This window comes from Mirounga angustirostris, unplaced genomic scaffold, assembly GCF_029215605.1.
Source record: "Mirounga angustirostris isolate CCGP_5_RB_7025 unplaced genomic scaffold, mMirAng1.0.hap1 SCAF_5, whole genome shotgun sequence".
Classification (NCBI taxonomy): Eukaryota; Metazoa; Chordata; class Mammalia; order Carnivora; family Phocidae; genus Mirounga; species Mirounga angustirostris.
The window spans coordinates 5,120,148-5,138,000 of NW_026991713.1; the positions used below are offsets into that span (position 1 = coordinate 5,120,148).

The 17,853-nt window shown below is 59.0% G+C and overlaps 1 protein-coding gene across 2 annotated transcripts in view; it reads left to right on the top strand.

Annotated features, from left to right (window-relative positions):
- Window positions 1–17,853, top strand: part of SHISAL1 (shisa like 1) — a 76,442-nt gene that overhangs the window by 10,924 nt on the left and 47,665 nt on the right. For both annotated transcript variants that reach the window (XM_054506736.2, XM_064590499.1), the window contains exon 2: window positions 15,731–15,826. In XM_054506736.2, the coding sequence (XP_054362711.1) occupies window positions 15,760–15,826 (67 nt within the window). In that variant the 5' untranslated portion in view covers window positions 15,731–15,759. The remainder of the gene's footprint in view (window positions 1–15,730; window positions 15,827–17,853) is intronic.

Genomic DNA, 17,853 nt, shown 5'->3' on the forward strand with positions numbered 1-17,853 from the left:
TCTCCCTTAACACCACTTCCTCCAGATTGCCCAAGGCCAAGAGCCCGAGGCCCAGAAAGGACCTTGACTTGGACACTGGACCAGCTTGGGGCCAAGTGCCCGTAGCTCAGCAGCTCTGTGACCTTGGCCTGGTGACACCACCTCTCAGAGTCTTACTTTTCTTATCTGCACACTGGGAGCAGCAGACCCCCCCCTTTTCGAAAATTAAAGGAGACAGTATTTGTCAGATGCCAATCCCAGGGCTGGACACATAGTAGGTGCTCAAGAAATAGTCTCTTTCTCTTGTTTCCACTGTACAGAAAGAAGGTCAGTTCTTATATACAGTTTAACTCTTGTGTGGGTTCTGCCTCTACAGCCTGGAGCCTGTGGGCTCTGGTCCAAGGACGGTGGCCCCCACCCCCCGACGGCGCAGAGAGCCCTGTGAGCCCCCAGATGTCTCCCCCGAGCCACGCCAGGGATGTGTGGACTGTGCCAGCTGTGGCCAGTGTGGCGTTGTGGAGGGAGTCCTGTGCCGAGAATCTGGAAACCCGGGTGCCAGTCCCAGGTCGGCTTTGTATGAGCTATGTGACAACCTCCCCCGCCTCCCGACAGAATGACAGCCTCTCTGATCCTCCGTTCCTCCGTGTCCACATCTGAGGCTCATAATCTCCCCCTGGACCACATCTCGGGGTCACGAGCAGCTCACGTTAGAGAACATGGAGCAGCCAGAAGCAAACCCCGAGCCCCAGCGACGGAGGGGCTGAGCAAGGAAACCCTGTTTCCCGACCACCCGCTGACCCCCCAGCCCGGTCCTGGATTCACATATACCACCTCATTTCATCCCTCAGGCCACCCCCGTGAGGCTGGGACCAGCATCCCACTTCGCGGGCAGGAGAGAGGCCCAGACAGGCTAGGTCAGGCATCTGGGGGCACAGGACCACCGTGGGGCCTCCCACAGGCCAGCCTGTGCTCCTGTCCTCTCTGCAGCCGCCCTCTGCCAGGCTCGGCCCGGCACCCGCCTCCTCGTGGACTCCTGCCCTGCCCACCCCGGTTCTGCCTGGCTTCCTTGCTGACAGAGCTCTTTCCTAAATGCTTTTTGATGTTACCTCTCCATTCCCCAGAAATTTTGGAGTCCACGTTCCCCAAAGTGGCACACTAATTAGACCTCCATAAGACTGTTTACCTAGATGTCAACCTATGCTCTAAAATTGAGCAATTTTCTCCCCATTCTGAGCGATGTTCAGTTTTGGAAAAGCAGGAAGCCTGCTGAGGGGGGCCGGGACGTCTCCTTCAGCCCAGGAGCCCCCGGGGGGGGGAAGGCTCGCCCTCCTAGCGCCGGGCTCTGCCCCATCACCACGGTGGACCGGGATGGACTCCCGGTTGGGGAGGCGGGTGTAGGCCGGATGGCTGGGACTTCCCTCCCGCAGGGGCCTGTGCTCGGCCCCTCGCTCCCGGCTCCCTCTCCAGCATCTCTCGTGCCAAGATGAACACAGAGCCCACCTGGGGGATGGTCAGAGGGCTCCAGCTGCTCTGTGGACGCCAGCAGACAGGTTTCTTAGTGAGTCTTGGGTTTCCGGAGCGCTAACTCAAAAGAATGGCTCTCCAGTTTGGGGAAGAGGTGCTGGCTGGGCTGGGGAGGAGCCCTCAGGCTGGGAAGAGCAGGGAAGCAGGCAGGAAGAGAAGAGCGGCAGGGGCTCAGAGCATTCCGTGCGATTCCAGAGCCCACCTCCTGACCAGACACCTGACAGTGGCTGGACATGGTGACCCCAGGCCTGCCTTCCCTCCAGATCACTTAAGACCATGTGATACTGCTGTTCTTCTGGATGGGATGGGGACGCGGGTGTGTGTCTGACGTGGGGGTCTTCCCACTCTCCCAGAACCCCCATGCCCTCCGCCTCTCACACCAATCTCGTGGCCGACCCTTCGTTCTTCCTGGGAGATCAGTCATGGGAATGGCTGGCAGAGGGGGCAGCAAAGCCCAAGGTGGGGAACCACAGGGCTGGTTAGCAGACACTGGTTAGCAGGTGCTGGGACCGGTTAGCAGGGGCCAGGACCAGTTAGCAGGCACCGTTTAGCAGGTGCCGGGATAGGTTAGCAGGCACAGTCCCTGATTCGGCAGGTGGGGCCGCCCGAGAGCCTATGTTTCCAGCCAGCTCCCAGGACATGCCCTGGATGCCGTCCGTGGACTTCACGGTGGATATCAAGGCTCTAATGCAGGGGTTCACAGCTGGGCCTGCCTGTTTCTGTTAATAAAGTTTTACTGGAACACAGCCCCACCCATGTGCTTAGTATCGCGTATGGCAGCTTTCTTGCTCCGATCACAGAGTTGAGTCATTGCAACAAGACCCAGTGGCTCGAAAGCCAATGATATGTACTATCTGGCTCTTTCTAGAAAAAGTCTCCTGACCTCTGACTAGCCCAGTGGTTCTTATACTTGAGCGTCTGTCAGATTCCCCTGAAAAGCCGGGATAAAGATGCAGATTCTGAGATCCTGCATTTCTAGCCAGCTCCCAAGTCAAGTGCAGGGCCACACTCCAGGCATCCTGGTCCAGCCACCTCTTAAAACATTCTGCACACATCTTGTCCTGCTCTGAACACCATTCCCATTAGACAGAAGAAGAAACTGAGGGTCTGAGAGGTCCCTTAACTCTCCAAGGTCCTGAACTGATAAGCACTGGCTCTTCCCCACCACACACTGTACGCCTGACGCAGGTACCTCACCCCAGGGTGAACACACCCCAGGTACAACACACCCCAGTTACTTAGCTTGGTCTGTTTCACATCTGGGTTCCACAACTGGGGCTTACTCTTAGTAACAGCAACACCTGAGCCAGGCACAGAGGGCCATCATCCTCTTTGGGTTAGGGGAGCATGATCATGGGCGGTCAGGGTGTCAAGGGCACAGTCAAGAGCACCTGGCACCCAGTGGGGGCTTTGTTGTCTGTCCTCTGCCAACATCTGCAGAGCAGCTGGTGATTTGCTGTGTGTTCAGTTACCAACATCCATTTGGCGTGTCATTCACTCCCTCGGGCAGTGACCACCTGTCCTGCCATCCCCGGATCACCTGGTCACTGTGAATGATCAGCATGCTCTTCATCTCCTTAGTCTTCCCCAAACCCAGAGAGGGGAGAGGCAGGGCACCCACTTACAGAGGAAGAAACCCGGTCAGGTCAAATCGCGGAGTTACGCGGGAGGACGGTTCGTGTCCCTTGTTTGTAGGCGAGGAAGCTGAGGCACAGAGAGTTGATGACCAGGAAGTACTCGAAGAGACAGGGTTGTTACTGCGAGGAGGCCGGGGATCCATGCAGAGACAGAGCCTTACTGGAGTGGGGAGATCCCAGCACCAGGCCAAGAGTCCAGGAGGCCTATCTGAGCACAGGCATCCTTTCCAGAGAACTCTGCCAAGCCAGCTACCTGAGACCCCTCACCAGGCCCTGGTGACGGCCCCCCAGAGTCTGGGAGCTGAGACTATTTACAGTCGATGGGGGAGGAGACATAATCTTTATTTTTGTCCATCTTTTTTAGCATTGATTTTATATTTTATTGCCTGGACTCCAGGTCAGGGAATTAGGTTAGTCCCTCTCCTGGTGTTCTCTCACTACGGTTCCCGTCAAAGCTGCTTTACTTACTTGTTCGTCTATTAATAACATAACAGACATTCTCGAGCCCACCACCCAATGCGAGGGCTGGAACATTGGCCCCGAGTGGCCTCCCTCACCCCCGCTCCGCAGGACCCGAGCATCATGTTGGCTCCCCTCTGTGCCCTGGTCACGGCCATACGTTTTCTATAAGAGCGCGTATTTCTCCAGCTCCTTCTAGTCTCAGCAAGTGGACTGTGCCGTGTTTGATCTGGGGACCTGAATCTCTCCCTCAGCCCTGTGTTGCTAAAATGTCCCGAGATGTTTGGCGTGGCTGTGGTGCCCTTGGCAGCTTGGAGTGTTCCAGTGTTTGGGCATACCACAGTGTATTTTCCCGTCTATCCATTTGGGTCGCCTCCAGGGTTTTGCTCTTCTAAACCCGTGCTGCCAGGAACGTTCTCATACCTGGTACGTGTGGGCCAGCACCCCTGAGCCCGGGAGGGGGTGTGTTGGTGCCACTTCCCAGGCCGTGGCTGGGCACCCACCACGTCTAAGAGGATGTAGTGAAATGAGCCTCTCCTGGGCCTCCCTGAGCTTGCAGAGGGATCGTATTCCTACTAGGCCGGCTGGTCTGTGCTGTGAATCCAGCCCTTGCAAAAATATAGGAACTCCTACGCAGGGTAATCACGAAGAGTGATGGAACCTTAGAGCTACATGTTTATGGGCCATAGGTTCTCAGGATCTGGCACACAGGAGGTTCGCTTTGAATAGTAGCTTAAAAACGTTGAGGTGGCCCAGGCTCAGAGAGGTGCAGGGGCTTGCCCAGGGTCACACAGCTGAGAAGTGGATCCGAGTGTGTGGATCCCAGGCTCAGAGCCCGCCCTCTGGTTCTCTCCTACCTTGGTAAGCACTGCACAGAAATAGCTCCCACGTTCATTACACTGAAACAGCCCTCACTTTCACCTCCCATTTGTAAGTCTCGTTCCTTGAACACCCCTCCCCCCACCCAAGAGGCCACTGTGAGACCCTGGGGTCCACATCGAGTCTCAGCTCTGCCACCGACTAGCTGGTGGCCCAGGATGAGTGATGAAGCTCGTGGAGTTGAGGAGATAAGAAAGTGCCTATTTCCTCACTTGTAAAAATTACAGATAATCTACACCCCTCCTAATCCTGAGAATTAAATAAATACTGCCTGCCCCTCACCCTCACCAGACTGGGTCGACACTTCTCCTGGGCCCCGCAGCTCTCATTTCCCCTTGACTGCACGGTCACCCTGGGGGCCCCTGTCCCCCTGGGCCATGGCTGGATAAGGGGAACCCAGGCCAGTCTGAAGTTGGTGATAAGCAGAGCACCTGTTCTTCGGGGAATGAGAAAGGGGGTTTATCTCTGGCCCAGATCAGGACAGGCAGGATTCCAGGGATAGAAGGGAGGGAGAGGGAGCTGGCCTCCTTGATGGCTCAGCTCTAAATTCTTTCAACATCCCCGCCCCCATCCACCCAGCTCCCCAGGGTGGCCTGTGTGCACACCTAGCTGGCCAGACAGAGGACCGAGGGGACAGACATAGGGGCCCACCACAGGGTCATAGCTCGCCCCTGTATGAGTGTGGGCCGGCTCCTCCCCCCTGCCTCCCTCCCCTCACCCATTGATTACAGGTCCAAGAATGCACAGAAGGTGCTCAAATGGCTCCCCGCTCCCCACTTGACTTGCTTTGTCCTTCGCTCTGTTTCCCTGTCACTTCCCCACCCAAGAGTGTAGCACCCCTAGTTTATGGTGGTCCTCATGAATTATGAGAGTGAGCCCATCAGCACTATTCTGTGCCCAGAGTGCTCACCTGGGCCCTGATCGGTGAACCGGGCCTCCCCCCACTTCCTCTCCCCCACCACTCCCATTGCACTGGCCTCATCCCCTAGCTCTGTCCCACCTCTCAGCCTTTGCCCGAGCTGGCTGGCGCACTCTCTCCCCCAGGCCCACCCTCTCCTGGTCTGGGGAAAGCCTGCTTACCTCAGATCTCAGCTTCCCGGGGGCACCCCCGACCCAGACCAGGTCAGGGCCCTCCCATCTGCTCCAATGCCCTGAGTCACTCATGTGGGTGTTTGGTTGGCTTCGTGAGGGTTGGGACAGGTCTGTTCCCACTGCGAGCACCATCTGCTGTCCCTAGCCCAGCGCCCAACTCACACCTCATAGGGAATGAATGAATGAATGAATGAATGAATGAATGAATACATTCACACATGCCTGCTTGGTCCCTCCCAGCACCCCTTCAAGGTGAGTGTGTGATCCCCATTTACAGATGGGAAACTGAGGCTTGGCTCCGGCTTCTGTTCTCCCCCAGGAGGAGGGCTCCCGGGGCCAGGGCCCCCCACACTGAGGGAGGCCGGGAAAGAAATCGAGGCCACCCTCCAGCAGGCCTTCTGTGGGCCTGTCTTTCCTCTTCCTGCCCTGACACTTTCAGTGATTCATTCTTCATGGGATATTTTTGTGTTGCTCCAGTGGGGGAAAAAATGCCTGTGGGATTTCCAGGGGTTGTTTTATCTCCATGGTGCCGCCAAATAATTCGAGGGAACAGACAGAGGCAGAGGGATGTCAGGTTACAGAGTGTCCCTCGGTGGCTTCAGCCAAGCGCTCCCCTCAACTAGGGAGGAAACCGAGGCGGAGTTGGGGGAGCTGCTCGCCCTGTGACCTGGCGTGGCCCTGCGGCGGGGAGAGCAGAACCTCCAGGGGCCGGGATTGCCAGCCGTGCGCCCTTCCCTGGGCCTCGGTGTCCTCACCTGGGATGTGAGGAGAGCGGCAGTGCGGGCCTCCAGCATTTGAGAACGGAACATACAGGAAGGACATGGTTTGTGCAGAACTGGCCCAGGGCCAGGGGTCAAGGAAGGGGACCAGGGAAGCAAGGCGAGGTTAGGACTTGAACCCAGAGCCCAGCTGGCTGGGTGCAGGGGGTCGAAGAGGGGAGAGAGCCCTTTATCAAGGAGAGACTGCAATGTGTTCTGAAGGAGGGATGGGGGGCAGCAGTGGTTTCTAAGTTAGTGGTAACGTGTACTCTGTCCCCGTTACAACACTCTTTCCAACACCCCACACTACAGTTTGCAGAGATCCTTTTGACCGTCCAGGGGCCCCGTGGAGCGGGCATTATCATGCCCACCTGATATGGGTGACTGGGGGGGGACAGGGAGCATAGACGGAAGACTCTGAGCTGTCCCACCTGGGTTCCCTGGCCGCAGAGCTGGGGTTTGGGGTTTCTCGGCTAAGGTGAGTGGCTTCCACCGTGAGGCTGATGCCCAAGGTCACTGTCAATGACAGGAGAAGTCAAGCCCCCCATCTCCGTGGGAGGGGCAGGCATGTTGCACGAAGGCCTCTGCCTGGATCTACCCTGCTTCCTCTGAAAGCTTGCTCTTTGCGATAAGGCAGACCTGGCATCCAGGCCAGTTAGTGTGGACAGAGTTCCTACCCTTTGGGCAGCAAACATCTCGTCAGCACCTACTGTATGCAAAGCAAGGCAGTGGGGGTAAGAGGCCCGGAGGTCCCCTCTGCCCCAGAACCTGGCACCAGGCAGGGAAGCGATTAGCCAGCAGGCAGGGTGGAAGGATATTAGTGCTAACATGAGACACAGACACAGCAGGAAGAGGAATTCACCTGTAGGCATAGTGTTCAAACACACTTCCATTTGCTAAGGGGCACCCAGGAAACTCTCAGGCACCTAAACCACTGGCTTTGGAAACACAGTGGGCAACACCAGATAGGAGCCATTTGTGGAGTCCTTGGTCTATGTGCTGGGTGCTCTGCTAGCATTTCCAGTCCTTTCTGTTTCTTTGTACCCCAGCAAGGAAGGGGGCATGGTTCCCATCTTACAGATGGGAAACCTGAGCCCAGAGAAGTAAGTTGCCTGGAATTCCCAGCTAGTGAGCCGCAGAGCTGGGATCCCAGGCTAGGTGGTGTCACCCCCCAACCCACCATGAGTCTGTTTGGAGTCAGACAGACCTGAGTTCAGGTCACGGCCCTGCCACCCTCCAGGTCGAGGCAAACCCCTTAGTCGCCCTAAGTTATGGTTTATTTATCTGAAAAATGGAGCTGACGATGCCTACAGTCATTCACCAATCTGGCAAGTGTTTGTAAAGGGCCCACTATGTGCCAGGCCCCATGCTGCTCACAGTAACAAGCAGCGACCATGTGGTCTCAGCAGGGCCAGCGTCGAGGGTGCGTGATCGGCGCAGTCCCACAGAGCCCGGGCGCTCAGAAGGGCCCAAGCTTGGCTTAATAATGCTCTGCGGTCGCTATCTAGAAATGCCTAATCATTTTTTTTTAACAAAGGCCTGCGTTTTTCATTTTGCGCTGGGCCCTGCAAATTATGTCCCCGGTCCTGGGTCCCAGCCCTCAGCCAACTTACAGTCCAGTGGAAGAGACGAATGTACTCAGAGCCGCCGCTCCAGGTGCATAACCAGAACCTCCATCTGTGTTTGAAGGCAAGGTGAACGAACGGGCAGTGAGCACAGCGGCAGGGCTCAGGGAAGGCCTCTTGGAGGCCCCAGGCCCCGGGGAATTGTCTGGAACTGCCAGGTGCAGGGAAGGGACAGCGGGCTGGGGCAGAGTGCAGGGACGGAGAGATGGCCAGTGTGGCTGCAGGGGGATCCCCCCCCCCCCCAGCCAGGGAGGAGCCAGGACCCTGGCAGGGTTTTGATCAGGGCCACGGAGCTTGATTTTGAAAGCCAGCTCTCTGGCCTCAAGGTGAGGATGGGTTGGGGGTACAGCAGCAGTGCGGGGGGACCCCGTGGTGCTTGACGGATGCAAGAGAGAGGAGGTGAGGGGGTCCAGAGGGGGCCAGGCTTCCTCCCGGGCTCGCAGGTCTGCATGGAGGTGGGAAGAACAGGGGACCTTGGGGGCCAGCTCGAGGTTCAGTGGGAAGCCGTGGGTGAGGGGGCTGGTGCAGGGGCTGGTGCAGGGGCTCAGTGCACGTGTCGATCTCTGGCCCATGTCTGTCCTCCACGCGTGCGCACCGGCCACCTCACCCTGGCCCCTGGCCGGCACGGGGAGGGAACGCATCCCTCCCCACCTCCCTCCCTGTTCCCTCCCGCAGGCGCGCAGGGGTCAGAAGGACCCACTTTGATCTTCCTTCACACAGGCATCTCGCCTCCCCACATGTTTATTCCCAGACTTCACATTTCAGAGTGAGATTTCATAACCTTGAAGTGAGCGTTGTCCTGAAAACAAAAGTTTGAAAACTCCGGGTTAGGTCTGCACCGCTAAGGGAGGGCCCCGGGAACTTGGGACTGGGCTGGCAGTTAAAGATCACTGCTGATACCATGTGCGCTCACACATGTGCGCGTGCGTGGGCAGATGTGTACTGGGTGTGGACGCGTGTGTGCCCTTGTGTGTTGCCTGGGGCATGCACGTGCTCATCTGCCGGTGGAGACAGGGCTCAGGAGCAGAGCATGGGCTTTGAATCCCAGCTCTGCCCCACCCTCCACCTGCATGCTGGGGAGGGCAGGGTATAGCCTCAGAGGTGGGGTGTGGCGAGCAGTGAGCGAGCTCCTGAGTGAAGCCCTACCGGCCCAGGGAGGGTCCCCAACAGCTGTTAGCTGCTGCCTCCCATCCGTGCCAACACCTGTCTCTTGGGCACCTGCTCGCAAAGGGCCCCGCCCATGTTTCATTACTTCTCCTAACGCGTAGTCCTCATACTACAGCTCCTAGCAGGAAGAAGAACGTCCAAGCGTCCTGACTAATTCATCGCGGAATCAGTTGCTTTGTGACTCTACCCCAGGCTGTAGTCCCATGGGGGCCAGGCCGTGTCCCTCTTGCTTGTGTCTACGTGCCCCCCACCCTGCCCTGCACTGGTTTTGGCCCCCAGGGGAGCTCCGTTAGGTATTCATTGAGTGGGCCTCCGGAAGAGGAACCACTCCCCGGACAGTGGGGTGGGGAGGGTGACCAGGTGGCCTTTGAGCCGGACCTCACAGGTTGGTCTGATTTGGACATAGGAGTTGGGGAGAGGGGGACCCAGGGAGGGCCAGCCTGAGCCGAAGTCCTGATTCCTGTACTCTGCTCTCCAGCCACCGGGCACCCAGGAGGCTGGGGAAGGACCTGTGCTCGCCCTGCCGTAGCGCTGGCCACGGAGCTGCTCCTTCTACCTCTCCTGCCCCTCGTGCACCCCCACAGGGGAGGGGCAAGGTGGGTCATGTTTGGGTGACAGGCATAGCACTAGTCACGTGTCCGTCTTTGTTCTCAACACCAGGAAATTCAGGGCTTGGGGGGCCAGGTCTACCCCTCATTGTCCCTACTCCTGATTTGCTCTCGAGGCTTTGTGCCCTGCCATGATCCTGCCCACTCTGGTGGCGGGTGAATCCCACACAGCCTGGGCCAACCCTAGGGCAGAGGCAGGCCCAGAGTTTCAGGAGCCCACCAGGGGAGTGAGAGAGTCCGGGGGAGAAAAGCTTCCTGAGAGATGGACACCCCAGCTGAAGCTTGAAAGCTGGGTCAAAGCTGCCCAGCTGCAGGAGAGGGGAAAGGTGTCCCAGGCGTGGAGGAATGGCATGTGCCAAGGCCCGGAGGAGAGGGCTGACCCTTGAGGAGCGGAGAGAGTAAGGGGGTAGGAGCGAGGGCCAGACCCCATGGGGCCTCAGGAGTGTGGAGACTTGAACCCGGAGCTGCCAGGACTCCTGAGAAAGTGGGCTGCTAGTCAGACGGGCACTTCAGAAAGCTGGCCCTGGATGGCTCCTGGGGCAGAGACAGCTCAAGGAGCACTCAGCACGGACCCTTTCTGAGCACCCACTGCGCGCCAGCTCTGTTCCAGGCGCTTTGATGATGGTCATTCAATGGTCACAAGGATCCTGTGAATTAGATACAATTTTTATGCCCATTCTAGGTCCAAGGAGACTGGGGAGACTTGTCCAAGGCCACACGGGCTGTGGTTACAAAGGTGGAGCCAGGACTTGGCCCCAGACAGTGTGGTCCGAGCTCAAGGACCGAACCTCCAGGCCATGCTGCCCTTGACCCAGTCCTGGCAGGAGGATGCGCTTGGCCCCGCCCAGGGGAGGGTGTGGTGGTCTGAGAAGGGTTGGGGGGAAGCCCCAGAGACGGTGCGGGATCTCCAGGTGCCGGGCTGGGGCGTCTTGGGCGGCACCCCCTGCACCGAAGCCAGGCCCTACCCCACATCCCTCCCTCGCCTGGGCTGACGAGAAAACAGATCTGTTGTTGTTCCCGGTGGGGTGTAATTCATCAGCTCTGTTTCTCTCCACATGCCCTTCTTCCTCTCCTCTCCAGCCTCGCCAAATTCGGTGTTTAAAAATAATCCTCAAATCTGGGAACAGCAGTCCCCGGCTGACCTGAGGGGTGGACCGCAGAGCTGCGTGCCCGACTCGTGATTCTGGATGCGGCCAGAGCTCAGGGGGAGTCCTACTCATCCAGAATGTTCTCCCAGTTATTGGAGTTTTATTGTTGGCCCTGAGCTACCCTCGTGGGCCATTTACCAATTTTCAAAGAACTAGAACCCAGGACAATAAATCTAATCTGTCTGTGGTAAATGTGCTTTCTCGGCGGCGGCGGGGAGGTGGAAACTCCTGCCGTGCAGAGGTGGTGAGCAGGATCTAGGCCGGGTTGGCCTCCTGCCTGAGCCGCTGAGGAGCTGTGTGACCTTGAGCCTCAGTTTCCTTCTTTACGAGATGGGGTTTGATGACCTGCCTGTGCTGGGTGGCGAGATTCCCTGAGAGTATATAGAGAAAAGTCGGAGTCCAGGACTCGGGTAGGGGTGAGGGTGGGAACGACCTGAGAAAGCCGGCCCTGGGGCAGCCCAGTGGGAGGAAGGGGGCTCCCGTTTCCCGCAGGCGTCACCTGTGGGGGGTCCCAGGTGGCTGTACCTGGAGTGACATGCCCTTTACACCTGAGCTCGTAGTCCCTGAGCACACGTCCCCCTCTGCAGACCCCATGCAGGGCGCGAGGGCATGGCTTTGGCCTTGTGAAGGTTGGTGCTGTCGGTTGCGTGACCCCTGAGGACAGACCAAGGATCACAGCTGCCGCCGGCCACTGAGTTTCCAAAGCCACTCTGACCCCGCCAGGCTGGAGTGGCCGGCTTCTGAGTTTTGCTGTCTCGTGAGCAATGGAGTTTTTGTGGTGGGCTTTGTTCCATCGTAGATTCAGCGTTCAGTTCTGGCGCCTGAGCTGCTCCTCTCCATAGGCCCCCATGCCCCCCCTGCCGCCGAGTCCCTGTACCCCAACCTTTGTCCAGCAAACAGGGCTGTGGCTTCTGCTGCCCCCAACCCCTGCCGTGGAGTCACGCCCAGGCAGCCCCGGGTGAGGGTGGGGAGCACAGCCAAGCCGTGGAGTCTGAGCAGACCAGTCCCAGATGGGGACAAATGCGGCCGTCATGTGTCCTGCTCCCACACATCTGCAGTATGCTGGCCCCTGAGGCCTTCAGTCCCCCCAGACAGGCCTGAGGGCCCGAGGCCGGAGTTGGCCAGGCTGGGGTTCTCACCCGGTCTGTGGGACTCTGGAGCCCAAGCTCCATGGCCATGGCCCCCAGCTGGCCAGGCCCCGGCCCAGGACCCTCATGGCCTAACAGAGGAGGGCCTGGGGACCACTCACGTAAGGGAGAGCTTGGTGGGCCTCCAGCCTGGCATACCCCCTCCTCCCCGCCCCTAGACCCCAGCCCAGACCCTGTTCCAGACTGGGGGTTAACGAGTGGATATTGGGAGAATGCGTGAATGAGTAAATGAATGAACACATGAATGAAAGAAGAGATGGAACATGACATGTCTCATGGAGGGACAGACTTCTCCCAGCTGACGGGATCGAGGCAGGCCTCCTGGAGCCGCTTCTAAGGTGGTGCAGGATTTGGACTCACAGGAGAAAGAGGAGGACACCCGGGTGTGAGTGACAGCCCCCTACTATAAGGAGGGCTTTGTAGGGGCTGGAGCAGCAGAGGGAGTGCTGGGTCCAAGGCAGAGGTGCAGCCCCCCACCCTGTATTCATTCAACAAACCCACTGGCCCTCGGACTTGAGCCTGGCTCCCAAAGTGGGGAAGCCCCATCCTACAGGAGCCAGAGGGCCCGCAGTCCGCAGACCTGTATCAGCCCTCAGTGGGCCTTGGCTTGCTCACCTACAGAGTGGAGGCTCGGAGGGGACCATCTCGGAGGACCTGTCACTCCCCACCCCTCCACCCCCCGCCCTGTGTTTTCCAGGGTGGATCCTTGGGTTTCCTCAGTGCAAATCCTGGCTAAGCACTTTGAAATGCTTTAATCTCCTTCATCCTCCCAGGAGGGCCCTGAGGGAGGCTGGGAGGAGGCCCAGGCTCAGAACAATTAAGCAGTTTACAGCCAGTGGGGCTTCGATGGGTCCAGGGAGGCCTGTAGGAGAGATAGGAGGGCTCTTCCCCAGGGGCTGCCCTGACGTCAGCTTGCATAAGCACCGAATGAAGGCATTTCGGCTCCATCTTACACTCACGCCGTCCCCCCTCTTACCCTGGGTCACGCTTCAGACGAACAGCACATGGCATCCTAGGTCCACCCGCGGGGCCCGGCCATCCACCCCCTGCGTTTGGCCTGGAGTCCAGTCCTGTCTCCTCCCTCGGAAGTCTCAGGCCTCCGGGTTACCCAGGGTGGCTCCCTGCTCTGCCTGCCACCACTCAGGAGGACTAGGGCCTCCTGGGACCCCAGCTGGCGCCCCTGTGCCCTCCCTGACCGAGCTGTGAGCTCCCGAGGGTAAGGACAGGCTGGCTGGGCCCAGAGCAGGTGCCCCAGGACAGCCTGGGCAGTCAGAAGGCCATTCCTGTGGACTGTGCCATGCCCTTCCCAGTGCCCTCTTCCAGAACTATATTTTCTGGCAGCAAATCTCTGCAGTGTGTCCTCTGCTCTCAGACCTTCCCCTGGGAGGGGGAGGCCTTCACCAAACAAGGGGACAGGACTGGAGGGGTCAAGGAAGCCCCCAAAACCTGCTCTGCCTTTGGGGGGACACCCTGCTGGGAGGGCGCACAGGTCTTCACCAGGGGTGAGTGGTGGTGAGGGGGCTGTCCAGGCTCCAGCTCCCAGGTGAGCCGAGAGCACCCCTCACACCTCCGTGTCCATCCCAACCCGTCCTGGGGCAGTCCCCACGGGAGCGTGTGTGGTGGTGTCCTGGGGCCGCCGGAATAAAATACCACACAACCCAAGTGTGTGCTTTCATAGTCTGGAGGCCAGAGTCCAGGATCAAGGTGTGGGCAGGGCTGGATCCTTCTGGGAGCTGCCAGGGAGTCTGCCCAGGCTCTCCCCCAGCTTCTGGAGGTTTGCTGGAGATCTTTGGGGTTCGCTGGCTTAGAGGCATCACCCCAACCTCTGCTTCTGTCTTCACATGGTCTCCTCTCTGTGCGTGTCTCCGTGTCCAAATTTCCCCTTCTTATAAGGCCCCAATCGTGTTGGATTGGGGCCGATCGGACTCTAGCGTGACCTACATCTCCAATGACCCTATTTCGAAATAAGGTCCCATTCTGAGGTACGGGGGGTTTAGAACTGCAACAGAGGATTTGGGTAGACACAATTCATACACCATGATGAGGTGCCATGAGGGAAGAGGATGAGCCTGGCACATATTAGGGGCTCAGCGAATTAATCCCCATCCCGAGTGTCTACACTTCTTACAGCCATAGGCAGCTTACAGCCCGCTGGGACTCGGGTTGGGCCACTGAGTTTACACAGAGCACACGTAGGCCTTCTCCTGTCCCCAGCCTCCATTCCCACACCCCTGCAGGGAGGGGGTGGTGATGGTGACGTACCCTCAGGTTTGTCCCGGGGCTTCAACAACCTGATGTGAAGTGGTCACCGAGGGCCAAGGTCCTGCCTCAGGTGGCCTCCTGCTCCCCCCCTGCCAGCGTCCCCCACTGGCCTCCCGGCTGCTCCTGCCTCAGGACCTTTGCACCTGCTGCTCCCCAGTCTGCAGCACTGTTCCTCCCAATAGCCATGCCACTCACTCCTGCCTCACTCAGGTCTGCCCGTGGTCACCTCCGCCCGAGGCCTTCTCCCACCACCCTGTCTAAAGGAGCCCCCCGGCACAGCTATATACCGCCCCCCCCCACACACACATCTGGCTTTATTCCTCCTCATAGCTTTGTTTATTGTGGTAAAACACACATAACATAAAATTGACGTTTTAACCATTTTTAGTGCAGTTCAGTGGCATTCCATCCACCCAGCCATCACCACCATCCGTCTCCAGGACTCCCTCCATCCTCCCAAACTGAAACTCCGTCCCCATGGAACACGAACTCCCATCTGTCCCCAGCCCCCGGTGCCCACCATCCTCCTCGCCGTCTCTGGGAACGTGACGACCCTGGGGAGCTCATGGGCATGGAATCACACAGGGGTTGTCCTTTTGTGTCGGGCTCATGTCACTGAGCACCACATCCTCGGGGTTCGTCCGTGTCGTGGCATGTGTCAACACCCCCTTCCCTTTTGAGGCTGAATCCTATTCCACCGTGCGAATCGGCCACCTTTTGTTTCCACACATACCGTCCACGGACACTAGGGTTGTTTCCACCTTTTGCTGCTGCGAACATGGGTGTGCAAGCGTCTGTCTGCACCCCTGCTTTCAGTTCTTTAGGGTATATCCCCAGGAGCCTCGTAGCATTTCAAATATTCATCTGCTTGTCTGTGCGCCGTCAGCCTCCCTCCCTGGAGTGCCAGCGGGGCAGGGACAGATTCCGCTTAGTGGTACTTGGCGTCTGTTTTGTCCACTGCTGTGTCCCTAATGCGTGGAAGGTGCCCGGCTCCGTGCAGACTGGTGGAGGGGTTAATGGAAGTCACTGCGAGTGGCACAGCAGGGAGACCTGCGTCCCGCAAGCCCCCCGGGGGTGCGTGAGCTCCTGTCCAATCACCCCACCGCCCACCCCCACGTGAAGTGGCCGCTCTGGGCCCCGCACGCTGGGCGCCGGCCCCCCGGCCTCAGCCCGCCGGTTGTTTCCACCACCTGAGCCATCGGTCCTCCTTTGATTAAGTCTCATTTTGCCATGAAAGGAAAAGGAGGTGACAGTTGACTGGTGGGGGGAGGTCATTCATTCCAGAAAGGAAATTGGATGGCAGCGTTTCCATCATCGGCGGCCCAGCCCCTGCTCCCAGCAAACACGCTTCCCCGCCCGTCCCCCGCTGTGGGCAGCAAAGCCAGTGTCTGCACCCGCAGGCAAGGCAGCCCACACCCAGCCTCTGCCGGATCTCGTTAAACAGGCAGCTCCCGACGGATCGATGCCAGCCAAATGATGACCAGTTGTGGCCAGCAGTCCTTGAACGTGCTCACCGTCCTCTCGTTGCTGATTTCTGCAGGTAGAACCTCCGTGGGTATCCAGCGGGGCGGGGAGCGGGGGTGCAGGGGTCCCTTCCCGGGGTCAGCACTAGCCCAGTGGGGGTCCCGGGCACCGGCAGGGGGGTGCCCCTAGTCCCCCGGCATCCCCCTGGTGAGGAGCTGACGTTCGGTGCTGTTCAGTGAGAACCTACTGTGTGCTGTGCCCCACGTGCCCATGGCAGGAGCCACACTGAATGTCCTCCTGGGCGCAGTGGAGTTAATGGTGGCTGCCAGCCTGGGAAAAGCCTTCCCATGAGTTCTCTACCTGTGCCTGAAAGTCAAGTCCAAAATGTCGTGGTCATCCCATTGTATGGATGGGGAAACCGAGTCTTAGAGCAGAACTGGCTAGCAGGAGGCAACACAGCTAGTGCAGGGGCTGGGGTCCTTATCCACCGGCCAGCACCCGACCACCTCCTAGGCACCCCTAATACAGCGGATGGGCTCTCACACTCCTGTCTACAAAGATGGGCATAAAGCAAGTCCTTCGGCTACTCCAAACTAAAGCTGGCCTCCTGGAGAAGCCTGCCTTACCTCCCGACAGCAGCGGCGGCTGGCTAAGCCCTGTTCTGAGCAAGGCACCTGCTCTGTGTCTCCCTCGGTCTCTGTCTCCCTGTCTCTCTTGTTCGTGCATCCGTGCACAGGACTTCCTCATGCCCTCTTGCCCCTTTGTTGAGGGCCTGGCTCGGAGGGAGGCCATGAAGGGCCCTGGGGATTGGGGGCTTCAGGACAGCAGAGCCAAAGCCAGGCCAAGGGTCTGGGGGCCGCTGTTTACCAAGTTCCTCCTTGACTCCTTTCCCATGCATTAGCGCATCTGGCCCTCACTGCCTCCTGGGAGAGAGGAGGAGGCCCTCACCCCTTTTACAAGTGAGGAAACAGGGCTCAAAGAAGGACCGTGAGCTGCCCGAGGCCACAGTCACGCGGCTGAGAGATGATGGCGCACTGTGGTTGTCCCTCGGAGCCCAAGAGAGCAGCTCTCTCCTTGGTGTCCCCTCTCCACTTGGACCTGTTCTCCTGGTGACTCAGAACCCGCTGGCCTCCTAACAGAGCATCCCTCTGCCCTCGGCCCCCAGGCACGGGCTGAGAACCACACTGAGCCTGGAAGCCAGCAGGCGCAGCCCTGTATTATCCATTCACTCTCTCACTCATACCTCCCCGCTCGAAGCAAGGCCGAAGCTTTGCTGTTTACAGAACTCTCCTCAGAGCCCCAGCCATCCGGGCTGCCAGGGGTCTCCCACCTGTGGGGGGAAGGAGGCCCAGAGAGGTCGTGATAGCCCAGGTAACCCCGCGTGCTCCACGGTTCCGAGCCCACTGTCCGGCTCCTAGCTTTAGGCAACTTCAGCTCATTCTTCGTGGGAAGCGGCCGTGGTCTCCTTGTCTTTGCCAAATGGCAACACAGTAGGCACTGACCCCCCCGGGGGGGCCAGGTGATCCAGTGGGACGTCTCCTGTCCCCTGCCTTACCCAGCCTCCCTCCCCACCCCAGCTCTGAGCAGCGGGCTCCCCTGAAGCCCAGCTCAAAGGCCACCTCCCCACTCTGTCCCTTCCCTCCCTGGTTCCTGCCTCAGGTCCTAGCCTCTCGATCCAGCCCCAGGGCCTGAGCTGGTCTTTCTAACTAGCTGCTTGCGTGTCGCTCCCTGCGAGCTGACCCGCAGCAGGGCGTCCTCACCTGTCTGGACAGACACTGGACTTCCTGCCTCTAACCCTCCCATCCAGCCACCGGCACGTCTTTCCTCTGGGCAGGCGGGTCCCAAACCCCAGCCCATCGGCCTCCCCTGCAGGGCTTGCCTCCCATGCCAGCGTCGCTCATTCAGAAGGTCTGCTGAGGGGCCTGAGAAACTGCTTTGTGACATGTCCCCAGAAGATGCAGATGCAGCAGGTCAGGTCCACGCTGTGAGACTCCTGCTCTGAGCCTCAGTTTTCTCCTCTGTACAATGGGAGTACATGAGATCAAATGAGATGGGGCATGCCCCGCCAAGGATGGGGCATCCTTAGAGCCCCTGTGTCTCCAC